Source organism: Nannobrachium achirus (assembly GCF_963921795.1).
Source record: "Nannobrachium achirus genome assembly, chromosome: 9".
Lineage (NCBI taxonomy): Eukaryota > Metazoa > Chordata > Actinopteri > Myctophiformes > Myctophidae > Nannobrachium > Nannobrachium achirus.
In genome coordinates this window covers 35,731,398-35,750,184 of record NC_137818.1, presented here as the reverse complement: position 1 = coordinate 35,750,184, position 18,787 = coordinate 35,731,398, and the positions used below count along the sequence as shown (strand labels likewise).

Below are 18,787 nucleotides of genomic sequence, written 5' to 3'. Positions count from 1 at the left end.
ATCTGTGACATTTGTTTCTATTAGGATTCCATTTGTTTCAACCATTAATGTGTCACGATGACCTCGAGAGAGCATTTTATTTTAACTTTACTTTAATCTCAGGAAGAAAACCACTACAGATATACTTTGGCACTTCTATTTCTCCTCTCCTGTCCATCTTGTTACAGACAGTATAGATTACAGTTTGTCTGCGTAGTTAATATGTTATTATATTGTCAGTAAAGCAGCATTCGAGGCAGAGACATGACAGCAAAGAACACACAGTGCATCAGGTACAGTATCATATACAGGTATATGGTTTACTATGTCTGTTACATAGGCCGAAAAAATAAAACAAAGAGATACAATACTAGAAAAGTTGACAGAAACAAACAACAAACTGATGTAATACTCTGTTATTGGAGTTGTCAGAAAGGCAAGACACGGCCTGGGGAAAGTTAAAGAAGGGTCAGAGTTCAACTTCTGCATACAGATGAAACACATTTCATAAAGTGCAGATCATTTATTCACGTTTTTATCAAACCATTGGGCAGCCTGGGAATATTCTCTGCTAGAAAAGAGGAATAAGGCATTCTAATGACCAATCAGGTATGCTGAAATCAGGTTAACTGACAAATAGTTTCTACCAAAAAGTGCTGAAATAAACATGAAGATAAAACAAAGATTGCAACATGGTTAAAAGGTCCTAGAACTTTAGTTATTATTGCCTGACAATAACCCTGCCCCCCCCACACACAGTCTTTAAGTACGACATATGAAACTGCAAGAAAAAAACAGGCATGTCATCCATCTAAGAAAATACTTGTCTATTAGTAATCTATATTACAGTCAAAGCGCAGCGCAAACAAAGGGGCAAACACATCAATAAAAAATTACATCAAACACAGTTTAGAAACTCTAGAACTTTTGACTTCAAGGCACGAGACTAATGTTTACCACCAGCGCTTCAAATGGAAACAAAACAAAATATTTATTTTTTTGTTGTTTGTCAACCTGAACTGGCATTCAATAAATAACTTGTGATGTATTTTCTCCTATTCTACACAAACATCATGCAACTGTATATAGATATTGATATATATATTAAACAAAACATCATCTCCCTTTCTTGGCCTGTTTATTATCTGAGCATCAGGAGGAGATAGGTGGGGGCTATGGTTCAGAACAAAAAGACAGACAGTCAAACAGCCAGGAAGGCAGACAGACAAATAAACAGACAGTAAGGCTTTGTCTAAAAGCTGTGGAATGGTAAAGGTGATAACGATATGGTTTCCATTATAATGCAATGGGAAAATCATGTATTAGCTTAATTAAACACAAAGACATTCAGGTTACATCAACAGTGAATCCATCTGCGGCGGTGGAATGAGAGATGTGGCTGACACTGACAGGGTCGGTCTTAAAACACATATTTTGAATCAAAGTTGGGTGTTGCGTACCAGAGATTTAAGGATGCTATATCTAACCATTAGCTACAGCCAGGTTGTAATCAGTATACTGTCTTGTACTACTGTACTGAATGGCCACAAGACATACAGTTGTTGTTGCTGTCCTGTAGAACCAAAGGGGCGTACATACTAACACAATGTCCAGCTTGCACTCTGCATAGACTGCACTCTTTTTAACATTGAAGGGCTAGATAGCTATCTAGTACACTGGCTATCACCAATCCTTGAGTTAGATTGTACTGTACGGTATGCCACACTGCTTTAGTGTCAGCTAGATTATTTTGGTACTGTTTAGTCCACTCCAAGCTTTTCCCCACTGTCCCCTTCTTCTGTTTAGTAGTGATTGGCATTGACATTCCTTTCAAATAAATCATTAGAATCACTTCACTAAAAAGATTCACAAAATCTTTCACAAAATCATGAGTGCTTGAGGGATGTATGAGCGCATGAGTGCCTTGACCGATGCTCCAACTGCGTAATCCCACTCAGTGAACTGAAAGAGTCGAACGTTCAGTTCAATTTGTACAACTGGTGAACTGAGAACTCAAGGCGAGTAATTGGTAGCTGCAGACAAACATGACGCTGGTTTAAAAACATATTAAATGTGAAGTGAGAACAAGAAATAATAGAAGTACATTTGTACTATATATCATTTTAGGTTTTTTTTCCAGTTTTGCTCTGCTATTCTGTTCTGCCAGTCATTTTTGTAACCATGCATATATTATGCTCTGCTGTCATGTATATATATATGTCATTCCTATTGATGTTTTAATGCTACTGAAAATGTTCTCTCTCTGTTCTGCCACAGATTTTCTATTTTTGTTGTTCTGCCATCATCAAGTTTCTATATGCTACTCACACTACACGCTGTGTTATTTTGTACTGTATGCGTGTTGCTATTGTGGCCAATTAATTGAGTTTGTCCATTGAGTGAAGGCTCAAGTCATTCGTTTGCAGGCACATAAAGACATTTTCCCATTAAAAATCGCATTGAAGTTTAACAAATCCCTTAATATAAGAACTGTGTCCCCTGTTTTTTCCGGTATCATTATGCTCGTTACCCATGAGGAAACTCAATGGTAAGGACCTCTTCACCCATTTTCAACTTCTTCATATAAATGGTCCTCAATAATGCTCATTATAAGACGCCAGCAGCACAGAAACCTGCCTATACAGTGAAGTCTTTGGTAGTCAGGTTTGGAGGGAAAAAAACTTTTACATTAATGCGTTCTTGCATGAAGAGAAAGCCTGTAGTTTATATTGTCATGAAATTGGTAGGCAGGGTTCTGAACTGTCTATATAGCCCACCTCTTGAGACAGAGAGTGAGTAGATGGAAATATTGCCATCTTATGAGATGTAGGCTAACAATTATATGAAGATAAGGAATGGGGGAAGTGTTCCTTTAATGAGTACACGTACTATGAGTACAATATACATGGTTGATTATTGGCTACTGAGCAAAGCACCTCCATTCCAATGTGAAACAGCCCCTTAACCTGAGCTTAATTTTAGGAAGTTCAAGTTTAGGAAGGAAAAATATTAAAATTGTATTTTTTTTGTGTGTCCTATTAATCCCAAAATATTGTTACCTTTTGTTTTATTTTAACCCCCAATACTGATATTATCCACAACTTGTGACAACGAGGAAACACAAATGCTAAATGCACACTAGTGACTAGACTATGGCACAACGTGGCGTCATTAAGCTTAAGAACAATCATGGAAAAGCCCTTTAATAGCCTTCGTCTGATAGGAAGAAAGTTGCATCATGGGTTGCACAGGAACAGGCAGAAGGATGTAGAACAGCTAGGACTGAACAGGGAGTACAGAAGAAAACTGGATTTTTAACTAATTAAATAGAAGCTCAACAGCCTTCATGAAAGCAAGATAAGAAAATAAAAATAACGTATAATGAACGTTTAATATTATTTGTGAGAAGAAATAAAAGCTCAACAACACTATCCTGCTTTCATTGTGGTATATGTCACTGAATTAACACTGTTTCAAATCTGATGTCATACGGTCTCAGACTAAAGGAGATTCTTCCAACTGGTTAATATGTTGTGGGTCTTAACACACAGTAAATAAGGGTTTAGACAGACAAGAGATCTCTTGGTCAATAGACCCAAGTAAATCAAAGTGTCACAGTGTGCTTTCACTATTTCACTAGCCAGTTAAAGAAAAATACTTTTAGTTACCTGGTAGAGGACCTTGTCAACACGGACAGACTTTAATAATACTTGGTGTCTGGCTTTAACATTCATTATTTACAGTGACATTTTTATGTCTAAAAGTTTTAAGTTCTTATTTTTCTTCATCAGGTATTGCCAGATGACGTGTAAAATGTTTTCTGTATTGGCACTTGAGTAAACTTGAAAAAACAGTTAGCATAATTTACTGTCTGTATATAAGGCTAGCCTACTCTAATGCTACTTAATAGCTTGGAATGCCAACAGTGTTACAGTAGGAATCTGCTTGGTGAGAGACTGGAGATGAAATGTCGAATTGTTTCTTGTTTACGACAAGTGACTGGTAAGAAAAACAGTAAGAAATAAAATATGAATAAGGTCTGCTTCGTTATCTAGTGGAAGACAATGACAAAACATACAGTCAAACAAACTGGATCTATAATCTAATATTCCTGTCTGAAAACTAGGAGTTTTTTACAACAAAAGGGAAGAACAAATATTTTGGTGAGCCAAGTAAACCAGCCTTCTGTCACAACACACCAGCTACAGATGGACAAATGTTTTAATGCACATCAACAAAGGCAGTCCTATCTACTCAACAGGGATGGAACAAAAATCCTATTATCAGAGTCCCCTGCTAGCCGCCACACACACACTTGTACGTGACACGCGCTTAAGCAGACACACAGGCACGCACGCACACACACGCACACACACACACACACACGCGCGCGCGCGCGTGCGCACACACACACACACACACACACACACACACACACACACACACACACACACACGGTTACAGGTTTTAAGATACTGGTGCTTTAACAGAATAATACATATTTATCATATATAAGGCTAGAAGAAGTCACTACCACATACATCTGTGTAACTGTGGCATGCAGGAATACAAGGCTCACACTCCAACCAACCCACTACTAGAACACTAGTTACACCTCCACTCCAGAGACAAACAGAGCTAGCAATGCCAAACTGGAAAGAGCCAGGTCAAACAGCACCAGGCTATCCAATTATATGCAGAGTTTGGCTATTCTTGCTTAAGCCAAGGACATCTTGGCAATTAACCACTTGAACCCCAGCATCCATATTCTGGGAGGAACATTTTAAAAATAGCTGAGCCTCAAGCTCACAATGCGTCACAACGCGAGTATTGTGAGGAAAAAGTTTGTCCGACTAAGTCTAGAGGGGTTAAGGTTAAAGTTTGTAGTTTCTGGTTGTCCAGGTAACAAATTATATATCCAGCCCAGTTTCAACCTAATGCAGAAATGAATAAGGGTGACTATTTTGCTGTCGATGATTGTGCAGTTTTATAATTAATTTTTTGAACTGTACTGTACTCTTGTCGGTTACACGTCTCCATTCCGACATGTCTCCTTTCCGACATCTAACCCTATCCCTATCCCTAACCTCTATGGAAGTGTTGCCACTCCGACAATAAAAAGTCACTGTCGGAATGGAGACATGTTGGAAACCCACTCTGGTCGGTTTTGAAGTTGCAATGAAAAATACATAGCCTTGCTAAGCATGCCTTTCTTTCTGCATGTGCATGACATGACCACATCCACAGCATTGTTGCTATTAATTCAAAAATAATTATTGTTAAACGCAGTGTTATCTCTATGGATCTGCAATTGGATCATGTGTCAATCATTCAAATTTAGTGGAACAATTGTATTATTCCACTAATTTCGAGGACAAACTGGATCCCCAATATTCTCATTCATTTTCTCCCGGTCTGAAAAAAGAAGGATCCAGATGTATTCCGAAAGATCGAAAGAAGAGCACTTCACCCATTTTCCTTGTCTTCATATAATGGTCCTTACTACTCAATATCAGTAACTCAATATAGGATGACATTTCGGTCTACTCGCTCTGTGTCACAGGGGAGGGCTGTGGACAGTTCAGAAACCTGCCCACCTGTGACGTCACCGGTAGGCGGATTTGGTTAATTCAAACACGATTTAAAAAAATATTATATATTTTTTATCAATACAAGAACAATGGCTTCTATTTCAGCATGCTAACTTTACAAGAAGAGAAAGGCTGTAGTTTTGATTAGCTTGGAATCTCCATCGATGTCATTGGTAGTCAGGTTTCTTAACCGTCCACAGCCCATGAGAAACAGAATGAGCGGACATAAATTTTATGACCAGTGGTGTGATGGTGATTTATTTCCCGGTGGTACGGCATTTTAATTTTAAGTTCTAGCGTGCACGCGCACCGTATCGTAACATTACGGTGCCGTACCTGCGCGTCGCATGAAATATTACTGGCCACACGCCGTGGTACCCCGTCTTATGACCATTACACCGCTGCTTATTGAGGACCAAAAATGGGTTTGAAAATGTAATGAGCTGTTCCTTGAACTGATAACAAAGGTCTACACTACATGCCAATACATGTTTACATTACATAGGACCGTAGAGGGCTACAATACAGGGGTACATAGACGTCTACACACTATACAGGTCTACACAGAGGTCGATAGAGGTCTATGCTACAGAGATCTACAGACATCTACTGTATTGAGGTCTATGCTAGAGATCTATTGTCTAGAGGTCCACACACAGATGTAAACATTATACAGTAGAGGTCTATTAATAGTTGTTTACACTACAGGTCCTTTCACTAAAGATGAGGGAAAAAAGAGAGATCTTTCTCAATTACAAAAATGTATAAATATACTCAAATCAGGCTAAAGAGTTAGCCTATGCTAGTTCTGTTTGACCCTATAGTGAAAGTCAATGAGCAAGTCCTGCGTAGCACTGTTTGGCACCACAGCAGAAACCGTGCGAGTGATTTTCTAGTTGGCAGCCAGGGAGTGCGAGAGAGTTCAGGCTACATTTGATTCAGACAGGATTCTTTTTGTGCCACAAAGAACAGAAACACATTCAACAGCAACCCAATCTGCTTGCTTTCTGCAAGAAGAAAAATAACAAAAACAAAAACCTTAGTGACACTGTGAATATCTGGAGTGTTCTAAATCTCGACAGTAGGAAGTGACTCATTTGGACCAGACCAGTAGATCTGGCAGAGAAATAAAAAATATATATCATGTCTATATTAGAACTATAAACTCACCACACATTGCAGCTACAGCTAGAAACACAACATGGCTTGGCTTACATGGTGTCCCCTGGTAAGACGCACAATAGCATATAGGCACTAAAACTCTGGAACATGCAATATGGTGTCTGCTTATTGATGTTGTTATTGTTTGTTGTTATGGTATAAGCCAGGTCATGTGAGTCCTATCTGAACCTGTTTGTTTAAACTAAACATGAATATTCAAAAATAAACTTACAATAGAACATGTATGACAGCATACTAATAGGACTGTATTCATAGTAGGCAATGGGCAGAGTTCGTCCAGGCTGTACCCGAAACAATCAGTTGAGATAGAGCCACTGGTCACTAGCAGCAGCCATGGAGGGACTGTGGCGCTAGCATGACTGCCGTGACCAAACTGCCTGTGTATGACTATACGGGTAAAGGCCAGTAAAAGTAACACGGGCAGATGAACAGACCAACGGGGGAAGGGTTCTCTATAAGAACACTTCTTATAACAGAAAACATATTTTACATATTATCTAAGACAGAAGACTACAAAGAACTTCTTTAAATGGTTTTGGTTTGTTTTTAAAAACAACTTTGGAGAACTGATCATGAATATAGAAGTTTGAATGGCTAATGGCTGGTGTCTGTATAACCATTAGGAGGAAACGCCGGGATGCCCATTTAATATAACCCTCCATTGAGGCCATTTAAGAGCCAGGTGAGATGAACCAAGCACCTCAAGTTGGCCAAATATTTCAAATAATATAATAATAATAATAATTATTATTCTTTTCAGGTCGATTCATTTATGTGTCTGTTCTAGTCATAAATTGATTCTGAAGTAAATACAAAACTGTCAGTGTAGGAGCAAGAGGATGGATGTTTGTGATGTAAAAATAACATTATTCTATGACGTTTTATAACCTTTCCATGAAGGTCTGAATGTGGGACTGTCTGTCAATAGGAGGACTGAATAAGGGACCCTCAATGCTATAACAAAAATAAAAAGGTGAAAAAAAAAAAATATCAACACTTGAAATAAAAAAGGTTCTTTTGTGGAAGCGTGATATTTCTTTCTGTATGACAGGCCCGGCCCAGGAAACAGCTGCCTTTTGATTTTGTACATACTGTACAGACATTATCCATTTTTTTCTTTTTAGGTTTTCCTATAAAAAGACATCCATTCCTTGCCTTGTTCAGTTTCTTCACCAGCGGGGGGCATGTCCAGATAGAACCAGACATAACTTGTCTGTTCTGAAGCTGTTCTGAAGCTGAGACAGTCTTCCCGGTTCTGGGCACCACTATACTTTTATCTGAAAATGTTGTAAAACATTCAACTTCCAACAATATGCCCAAAGAAACGTATCTTCCGCCCTCCGCTTGGTGTCGACTCCATAACCCAAACTTTACATTCGACTCCATTAGCCAATCTTTACGGCCCGTCCGCCTGTCAATAAGCCAGATGGCCCAATCAGCTGACCGTCTCACTGACGGCAGTCCGGGATTCTACGGTTTCCTCTCGACTTGGCCGGGGAACAGCTGACTGTGGGACAATGTCTCTGAGCTCCCTACCCTCACCTGCTACCTCTGCCTCCGCCCTCGGCCTGGTCCGGCTCTCCACCCCAGTCCCTAAACCCGACCCAGAGCCTCCTGTGGGACCGGAGGTGTCTTGGATGGTTCTGGAGGTGTTGCTGGATCCTCTTCTTAAAGACTCGCCTGTTGGTGCCTCCCCTCTCACCTCCACCCTGATCCCCTCTCGGCTCACATCCCTGCCTGTTGGCAAGCTCCCTCTGCCGAGCCGCGGGGTGCTGAGATCCTGGGGCTGTTCACTCGGGGGGTGGTGCGTGGAAGTTGTTTGTGATGGGCCTGGGGGGGTTCTGGGTACGCCTGAAGAGGCCTGGCGTGGCTGAATGTGGGAGGGCTGGATATAGGGCCTTGGGGGCTGTGGCCTGGGCTGAGCTTGTGGTTGCAGGTGAGGCCGTTGCAGTGGTTGTGGCTGGCCATGGGTTTGGGACTGGTGTGGGTGGGACTGGGACAGGGGTTGTCTTATGAGGGGCTTGTACTGAGGCTGTGTTTGTGGTTGGGATGACTGTCTGGGCTGAGGTTGGTTTTGGGCTGAGTGTCTAGGCTGGGGTTGGTGATGCTGATTTCTTGGCTGGGGAGACGGGCCCTGCTGAACGCGCTGTGTGGTTGATGCTTGCCGGTGTGCAGCAGGCTGAGAAAGAGATGGCAGTTGCTGGGACTGGAGTAGGGATCTGTGCTGAGCTGGGGGAGGGGATCTTTGGGGCAGGGCCTCAGGCTGTCTGTGGACATGGGGGTGTTGGGGCTGTGACTGGGGCGCTAGATACCGGGGTGGGGTGGTCTGGGGCTGCTGTAGGGGTGCTGGATATCGCGGTTGGGAAAGGGAGGGTGGTGTTGGAGGTTGGGACAGGTGATGGGGTCGTGACTGGTGCGAGGTATTCTGAGAGTTGGGTGGACACTGAGGTGAGGCTTGAGACTGCTGTGAAGGCCGTGGCTGAAGGTGTGGTCTGGATGGAGTTTGCTGTGGTTGTTGCCATTGCTGGGATGTGGCTTGGGGTTGCTGTGTCTGTTTCTGCATTTGTGTTTCTTTTGGATGTTGGGGTTGTTGTTGCCTCTTCTCTGGGACGGGTGGTTGTTGGGATGGGGTTGGGGGTGGTTGTTTGGAAGGGGTCGGGGGTGGTGGAGGATGTTGGGCTGTCTTCTGAGGATCAACTTGAGGTTTAATATGGGAGGACTGGGTGGATGGGGCTGGGTGTCTGGAAGAAGGAAGAGGAGGAGAATGATCAGAGGAAGAGGGAGGTGAGGAAGGTGACTCTCTGTGGCGATGATGATGATGGTGGTGGTGTTTGTGGGGCACATGTTCTTTTCTCTTGTGGCTTTTTGATGAGCTACTGCTACTGCCACCTCCATCGCCTCCGCCCTTTTCTCCTTGCCCCCCTCCCTTGTCTGGTTGACCTTTGCTCCCGCGGTCCCCTGCCGAGTTTCCCGGTTTCTCCTTGTGCTTCCTTCCTTTATGTGGCTTGTGTCCATGAGATTGGCTTTCGTCAACCTGCTTATGTGGTTGTGATTGGCTGTAGTCCGAGTGGGTGGGATGAGGCTCTGAGGTCTTTGCCCCACCTGAACTCTCCCCCACCTCCTTACCTTCTCCTCCACCCCCGTCTCCCTTTGCCATCCCCTCAACAGTAGGCTGAGGAGCAGGAACCTCCTCCACTGTCTCCCGAGCTTTGCGTTTCTTGATCGGCAGGGCCGTTTGCTGAACAGGCTTGGCAGAGGACGCTTTCCGTTTCGCCTCAGCGGCCATGATGGCTGCGGCAGAGAAGCTCTCCGCCCCCGACGAGCTACCAGACGCGGCTGTGGTCATGGGCGATGCCACCGAGGTGGCGGCGACAGGTGGTGATGTCACAGATGCAGAGGCCGGCTTCCTGCCGCGCTTCTTGGGAGTAGTCTGTGGAGGGGCAGGAAGTTCCTGCTCTGACTTCCTCTTGCGGCCTGGACGTGATTTGGTGGCAACAGTCCCCTGTAGTGTATTTAAAATAATAAAAACGATTATCAATACATAATTATGATTATCAATACCATCATGATAAATACATAATTATCATTATAAATAATATCATTATCATTACCAATATGATATTATCAATATCAACACTGCATTAAAGTCTATGAAGTTAACATTACTCTAATAGGCCCCCGGGTGGGGTTATAATGTGCAGATTTGTCTTCCCTGTGTATTTGTGTTTACTTCCTGAAAGCTGAAAGCCTCTTAGTCAAAAGGCCCAGTTGAAAAACACAGATTAAATGACATCATATAATCATCCCCTCCCCTTTTATCATTCACCCAACACTGTGGGTGTGGCTAACTTCACCACCCACCTGACCCACCCACCTGGTTGTCAGGTGGGTGGGTCACCACCCACCTGACAACCAGGCATACCTAATGAACTGGTGGGTGTGGCCACATAAAAACACAATTTTAACACTTTCTAGTAAAATCACAATACCCGAAAAGAATCATGGCACTGCATATTTAACAATATTAATGGTATTCTCAGTTATTGTCATGATCAGCATATTTAATTACCAATATCAACTTCAATATTGACATTCATTCATATTCATCCATTATCTTAATCACAGGCAGACGCATAAACAGATAGGCAGTACCGTTGAGGCAGAGTGGGTTGTGTCGGCAGTACTCTGTGCCTTGCCAAAGGGCATCTTGACCAGTAGTTTGCCTGGAGACTGTTCCACTACACGCTTCATAGCTACACCCTCTGTAGCCTGACGGAGCTTCCCACTGCCTACACACACATTCAGGCAGGTAGGCGCACGCGCACGCACACACGCACACACACACACACACACACACACACACACACAGAGAGAGAGAGAGAGAGAATGTTCAGTTAGGTGTGTACAGTATCTGTGTTATTTGCAAAGCAGCTTTGAAAAAGGAGAACAATAATTACATAATATAATTTACTTTTGTCAAGGGTCCTGGCCCACTTGGTGCCCCTTGGTTTTTCAGTTGCCTTGGATTGATATTTAATGTCATTTATACCTTCTTATTTTAAACTTGGTCTCTGAAAAAAGGAACATCTTGGGTGCAGTAGGCCTATATAGTCTACTGGGCAAACGTTGTGTTTTTCCCCCAAAAAACGATATTTTTAAATTATTTAGCAAACACGGCATAAACAACTAGAAGGAGGCGAAACCAGGCACAAGAAGCTGACAAAGGGTCAATTGTAGCTCAGAGTAACCCAGTTCCAGACCCTGGTACCTTTGGGCCTCCCCCGGCCACGCCCAGATGGCTTCACCACCTTCAGCTTCTTGGGGGGTCGCTTCTCACGGCGGGAGGGGCTGCCACGCCCAGTGACGGTGAAGTCAAAGTCATTGGGGTCGGTGGTGGTGTCACCAACCTTCTGGAAGTAGGCTATCAGCTCCACCTTTGACCTGAATGCCTTCCCCTCAGAGCTGATAACAAACCAAACATAATGTTAGACATTCATGAACGGTACTATATTACATGGCCAAAACGCAAAACCTCCTATCTGCAAATTTCATGATTTTTGGATTTCACTTGAAATGAGGATAACAGGCTATGCTGCACATGGTCAGCCTGTCTGCAAGATCGTTCTGCCCCTCATTTTGCCAAAAATGTCATGCGACTAGAAATAGTAGATAGGGTTTAATGTTGAACACACATTTTCTTTTTCTTTTTCCCAACAAAGTGAATTTTTCAGATAGGAGGTTTTGCGTTTTGGCCAGAAATAAATCACCTGCACCTTGGAACCACCTGACAACAAACTAATAGTTTACATTTTACAATACCGTATGTTAGGATTTGTGATAATAGAAGTACTGCATACTGTACAATTAAAGCTGCTTTTAAATGTGTGTTAATCATAAGACATGAAAATAATCAATCCTCTGTATCAAGGTTTCAGTAGGCCCCTAGGCATAAACCTACTGACCACTATGTGCACGTCAGCCATCCATTTTTTCCTGTTTGCAGACACCGCCCGCCACAAGTTGGACCAAAGATACTTGGGCTGGGCGATATGACTTCAAATCAATATCACGATTATTGCATAGCAGATCTACAAGCTTCAGCTAGTTTCATATTTAAAAAAAAACGTGCGTCTTGTTTATTCAGTTATAAGTCTGACTTAAATTAATTCCCCATCCCTAACACACTCACACACAAGTTAGTATAAAGTGTTATATACATGGGCCGGCATTGGCTCAGGGGTGAGTGGCGTCTTGGCAACCGGAAGGTTCCCAGTTCGATCCCGGGCTTCCCCAGAGTTAGTGTTGAAATCTCCTTGAGCAAGGGACTGAACCCCCAATTGCTCCCGATGAGCAGGTTGGTGCTAGCCTCGCATAGCCAGACAATATCTCTGCGTGGATATTAGTCTGGTTCTTCTCAGTGTTATTTATTTTTCCAATGGGCAGTTGTAAAAAAGATTCAAACTGACTCTATTGGTTAGACCTACAACCAATCAAAGTAGCGCAAAGGTGATACACCTGCCCTACATATTTGCATACTGGACCCTGGTTGGTGTCAGTGTTCTTTATTTCTCCAAGGGACTGTTAAAAAGAGATTCAAACCTACAACCAATCAGAGTAGCGTAAAGGTAATACACCTGCCCTATATTTGCATACTGGGCCCTGGTTGGTTTCTCACGGCGTAAAGCCCACCCTACATTTGCATACCTGGCCCCTGGTTGGTTCCTCACGTCTTGTGAGCCGTGAAATATTTGAATAACTGTGCAAACCTAATCTGCCTGGGGCAATTTTTGGAGCTGTGTGGAACACAAGCTCCCTATACGTGGCCGTGTGTGTGGCCGTCCGTCCGTCCGTCCGTGTCTGTATGTAGCCTAAAGTTTGGCACGCTACTCCTCCCACAGTTTTTGCACCACACACTCACGCCATATGTCAAATCGACCGGCTTACTCGGGAATCGTGTGCTAGTAACTTGCTAAGAGAAAGGTTCTATAGTTTAATTGATATTAATTTATTAGTGAATTAATTTTCCCCATTGACTTATAAAGGGAATCGCAAAAACTCACATTCAATTATTTTTCTCTCGCAAACCATAGGGGCTACAGTTTCAAGACTTGGAGAGGAGGTTCATAATGATTTCAAGGATTAAATAAAAAATAATAGTGTCATTTGGCCTCATGGTGGCGCTATAACAGCCCAGTTTACGTTTTGGCCTGTAACTGTTGAACCGTATGTCGGAAAATTAAAATTCTTTTTTCCCTGGATTCCTTGGGTCAAGACGCATCTCCTGATATAGGCCACGCCCATTTGCGCCAGGATGGATTTTCCGCCATCTTGAATTTAGTCCAAAAAAAAACTTTTTGCTCCTTTTCCTAGATATTTTCGTCAAATGTCACAAAAATCGGTACACATGATCCTGGGTGACCAGAGAGGTGCCACACACACACACACACACACACACACACACACACAGCTCCACTTCGAACAGAGGTTCGATTTTCTTTGCAATGGCAGATTTGTCGGCTACGCAAGGCTACGTTGGTGCCTTGCATGGTTTCCTCCGCCATCAGTGTATGAATGTGTGAGTGAATGGGTTAATATAATTCGCAATCTCTGTAAAGCGCCTTGGATAAAGGTGCTAAATAAAAGCACCATTTACCATTTGTATTACTCTACTATAATTACAATTCTAACCACTCACTTGATGAGGTAGACATCAAACTTCCCAGCAGAGCGGCCAGACTTCCTCTGTTTCAGTTTTCGAGTCCATCCTTCTGGAAGAGACGGATCATCGTACAGCGGACCACGGTCTCTGATGACGGAGCGTCTCTGTTTAGGAGAACCAGCTGCTTCTACTGGACCAGACGATGAAGACGGTTCAGGACCCAAATCTGAGGGGCCCGCCACATCCATATCCTCCTCTGACACCTGCCAGGATCAGTAAAATGTTATTAACTACATTTAATACTTCATAAACCACAGGAAATGGACCTTATAGACACTATCAAGACTACGTGTCATTGCACATTTACAACATCGGCCACATATTTTACATTGATCAGGACCATTTGTTTCTCTAAATAGTTTTAGATCTCTCATTATTACATTTGCCCCTTAGTAAATGCCATTCACAGCCATTCATGTTGAAAAGGTGTGTAAAAAACCTTTCCAAGCGAGTCCATACATACTGTAGCTCGAAGCCTCGTGGAGGTTGATTATTGGATAAATGTTATACCTCAAAACTTGTGTTAACTTGTGAGTAGCTAGTGTATGCCTTGTATGCAAACTTGTATGCCTTGGGCAGTCAGACACGGAAACCAGAAAAGGAGGGTGCACTTGTTGTTGAGCCCGGAATATGCCTAAACTGTGAGCCTCTTCAACTTCATATTAGGCTAGTTTGATCTAGGCCACTTACATCACCCCAGAGCAAATGGGAGGTAATGACATGTGGACCTGGAAACTAGCCAGAAGTATTCCAGAAGAAATTTGATATCAAAGCGTGATTTTCAATCGCTTGTAGTCGATTAAGAAAGTCATTTGAGTAAATGTAAATGGCAATATAGTTTTCAAGTGTGCATTACCTATGCCTAGAAACCTTTAAAGGACAACTTTGTTCTTTTTCAAGGGTTCATATTTTAGATTGTAATTAGAGAAAAGAAAAGATGAGTGTTCAAATGTTTTCATTTACTGCTTTCCATCATTTTAGCGATTTTAACTATTTCGATTTTAGTGGCTGGGGGCATGCGTACATGTGGCTAAATGTGTATTCTTAGAAGCAATGAGCCCATTCCCAAGATGCACCACAATCTTTCATGGGCAGATGTGACTTGGGGGGCTAGTAGTGTTACTGTAAATAGTAATAAAGAAATCGCCCGCTGTGTCTAAAAACAAAAAGACATAATTTAGCCACTTGTATGTATGCCCCAACCGCTGAAATCAAATCGCTAAAGCAATAGAAAGCAGTAAAATGAAAACATTTTAACGCTCATCTTTTCTTTTCTCCAATTCCAATCTAAAATATGAACCCTTGTTGTAAAAAAACAAAGTTGTCCATTTCTGAGAACATATTAAACAAGAATGACCATTCGGCTATAGAGTTTACCAGTAAACTCTGTGACGCTGTCTCCATCTGTGACTCAGCAACAGGGGGTGTAATTGAGGCTGTAGTTGCTGACCCCCTGTCGGCATGGCGACGGTCCCTGCGCGTCTTCTTGGTCTTGCTGTGAGAGCGACCCCGCTGAGACACAGAGCCCTCCTCCCCCGCCTCCTCACTGATGGAACACACAAGACCAGCACAACCACACACACACATACACTAATTCCGTTGGCCACTGGAGCAGTTGGAGGCTTGATGCCTGGCTCAACAGTATTTTAGTGCTGCACCTGCACTGTCATTAAAGACAGGGGACTGAACTCTTATCTCTACAAAAACAAAAACCGAATTGAAACTATCTCAGCAATGTGAATTCTAATTTAATTTAAACACAAAATGTATGTATTAAAATACCCAACACAGTGATCAAAGGTCAGAAACATTAAATCTCATTAAAACATACTCTCTCCGCGCGCGCTCACACACACACACACACACACACACACACACACACACACACACACACACACACACACACACACAGAGAGATCCAACAAGGATGTTCAGATTGATAGCAGATGTGTTAGTGTGTTCCTTCCAAAATTATGAAATATTCCCAGCCAGTGAGAGTGAAAGAGAGATCTTATTTCTGATTAATTAATTAATCACATTTCTTTTGGGCATTTTAAGCTCCCGTTCTTTAGTCTTTCTGAGGACAGACAGTTGTGTCAACAGAGGGAGGAGAAAGATGGAGTGATGAAATGCTGTGTTAAAAAGAGAATTTAAACATGGCAGTTAAGAGTTATTAAGTCGGTCTGCTGATTAAATATGGGAACAGTTTTCAACGATAGTATCAGAACTAGAGACCCAAACAGTTTTTAAAAAACAGACATGGACAGAATGACAGAGACTTAAGACAGATTGACTGACATACTGTGGATGGGAGCAAAAATAAATCCATGTTTGCACTACAATATCATGTCTCACTCTGTTGAACAATTTTAACAAACATAATGAAACATATACAGAGTAAAAAAACATCAATGTTAATTTAGCCATGTGTAACTCTGAGAATGTAATTGTGTTAACCAAAACTAAATTAATTTGTCTAAATACACACACACACACACACACACACACACACACACACACACACACAGACAGACAGTTGTGTGTTTCTAGGTAAAACTGGGCCAACTAATGTCCTCAGCGCTGTGTGATGCAGACATGTCTGTGTGCTCCACCTGGGAGAAACTGACAACAACACGCTCTCACAAAAACTACAATCACACTAAAACACCGTGTGGCCTACGCAGCACACTGGCGACGTGAACAACCACACACACGCCTGGCACACCAACACATTTAGTTTCTGAGCAATGTGAACAAACACACATCAACACCACACACACTGCTTTAGCAATGTGGCTAATCAGCTAGCTGTGGTGGGTGGTGTAGAAGGGGAGGAGGGCTGTTGGGCTCTGTGTTGACAGTCCCTACCTATATAAAAAAGAATAAATAGAAATAAAAACAGAAATCCGCGGTTTCTGTTGCGTGAAGGGAGCCAAAACACACACATACTTAGTGTTTGCCTCTCCATGCTGCAAATCCGCTAAACTAGAGGAAATAGTCAGTAATAACTTGGTGACGTATTCCCCAACCCTCTTCTAGTGAGGTTACAGCAGGCTAGCGGGACAGGCCGGGGTGAAATATCAACGCACGTTACTTCAATAAACACTGCATATGAAGCGTCAACGGTCTTATATTAGGACACGGCGGCGGTGCAAACGGTGGGGCAAACATGTAAAAACATCATCACACACTTACACTCTCTCCTCTCCGCTGTCCACGGCCGCCATTTTTATTTAAATAAATAATTTTACATAAATAAAAAAAAATAAAAACATCTCTCTGGTACCTCGAGCGGCCCCGCCCCCCTCTGGCTCTATTTTCCAACGCCGTCAGTGGCTGTGCCATCGCGATAGCTTGCGACGGTCGAGCCTTCAAGTGAAAGAATATTGTTTAAAATTTGACTTGTGGTTTTTCACCCGACAACCCAGGAATGGATAAACACATAAAAGCAATGGAAACGACCTGTTTCCAATGTGGCCCTGTCACTCCTGCAACATAAACATAAATATTCTAATAAACTCAAAGACAAAGCACCAATAAATGACATAACACCAATAAATGATAGCATGCAGCAAAACACTGAAAACAAGCTAAGGGAAATTCCCTTAAAAACCATCAAAACACAAATTAAAAGGGATATTTCACTTTCAAAACATTTTATCGTCTACTCCTCAGGCTTTTGTGAGCCCCCCAGACAGTTTTTTTTAAGTTGCTCGATTGATTCAGTATTTAGATATTTGATATTCATCTTGATCAGACACGCCCCCTTCCCAAACCAGGCCTGTGCGTGTGTGTGCGTGTGCGTACGCGCGGTGGATACAGTCTTCCTTTCGATTGGAAAACTCCCAGTTCCTGTTACTGGTGAACACATCATCATTCATCATCAGCTCAGCAGCCGCAAGATTCCGCGATTACAGCTGCTTTATGTAGGTGGGTGTGTAGACTACTGTTTCATTCTGTGCTATACATTGGAGAAGTGAAAGATATGACATTTTCAGTGAGTAATATGGTTATTGCCCAGGTGGGTGGTCTGGCTGGACACCCACCCATCTTGGCCATAGTAGCAAAAAAGTTCAAACCAAACGCACCTTCGGGTTCGCGTGACCTGGCCATGACCCCCACAAACCAACTCTGGCCCAGACCCCAGTCAGTGGTGGTGTAAAGTAAACTGTACAGAGTAGGCCATAGAGTAGGCTACTTAGAGTAGCCCTACTTTTTTTTACTCACTAATGTGAGTAGCCTATTTTTTCCACCACTACCCAGACCACCAAAACCTGCCAATGTGATTGGTTGAAAGTCCACTTGACCTTGATGACAGACAATTGTATCAGGTGTGCTCTTTGTCTCTCGTTAAAAATAACATATCTCACAGGCAACTGTTGATTTGATTAATTTACAGACTTTTACCTGCATTTAGCATCCAGTATACCTTTTATCTGAGTTTACCTGCGTGTGTATGTGTGTGTGTTAGAATCACAATGAGGATCGCAGGCGTCTTCTACCTGCTCGCTGTAGCCTACTGGTTTCTAGACGCCGTGAGCAGTTTGGATTCGGGTATGAATGAAGGCAGACTGCAGCTGGAGAGGGTGTGGAGTTTAGCTGCTCAGCCTCAATACGGACAGTGTTGGACCGCAGCGCTGGATGATATCAACTCAAGATGCCAGGAACTCACAGCTGATCAACAGAGTAGAATAGCTCTGAAGTTTACGCACTGTCATCTACAGCGGTATTACGCACACACACACACACACACACACACACACACACACACACACACACACACACACAGCTGAGGATCTATATTGATTGATTGTAA

The 18,787-nt window shown here is 42.7% G+C and overlaps 1 protein-coding gene across 1 annotated transcript; it reads right to left on the bottom strand.

Annotated features, from left to right (window-relative positions):
* Nucleotides 1-328: 328 nt before the first annotated feature.
* Nucleotides 329-17,143, bottom strand: mecp2 (methyl CpG binding protein 2). The gene is made up of 5 exons (XM_080734327.1): nucleotides 15,349-17,143; nucleotides 13,948-14,174; nucleotides 11,521-11,714; nucleotides 10,905-11,041; nucleotides 329-10,254 (listed from the first exon to the last, which is right to left on the bottom strand). The coding sequence occupies exons 1-5, from the start codon at nucleotides 15,556-15,558 to the stop codon at nucleotides 8,188-8,190; spliced, it is 2,835 nt and encodes a 944-aa protein (XP_080590453.1). The 5' UTR covers nucleotides 15,559-17,143; the 3' UTR covers nucleotides 329-8,187.
* Nucleotides 17,144-18,787: the final 1,644 nt, after the last annotated feature.

Bases quoted from the DNA above. Each gene is read 5' to 3' on its own strand.
- mecp2 (XM_080734327.1), bottom strand. From the start codon at position 15,558: ATGTGTGTGTGTGGTTGTGCTGGTCTTGTGTGTTCCATCAGTGAGGAG. The intron at 11,715-13,947 runs GTGAGTGGTTAG...GTTTGTTATCAG, and splicing joins TTTGATGTCTACCTCATCAA to CTCTGAGGGGAAGGCATTCA. The intron at 11,042-11,520 runs GTACCAGGGTCT...ATGTGTGTGTAG, and splicing joins TGGCCGGGGGAGGCCCAAAG to GCAGTGGGAAGCTCCGTCAG.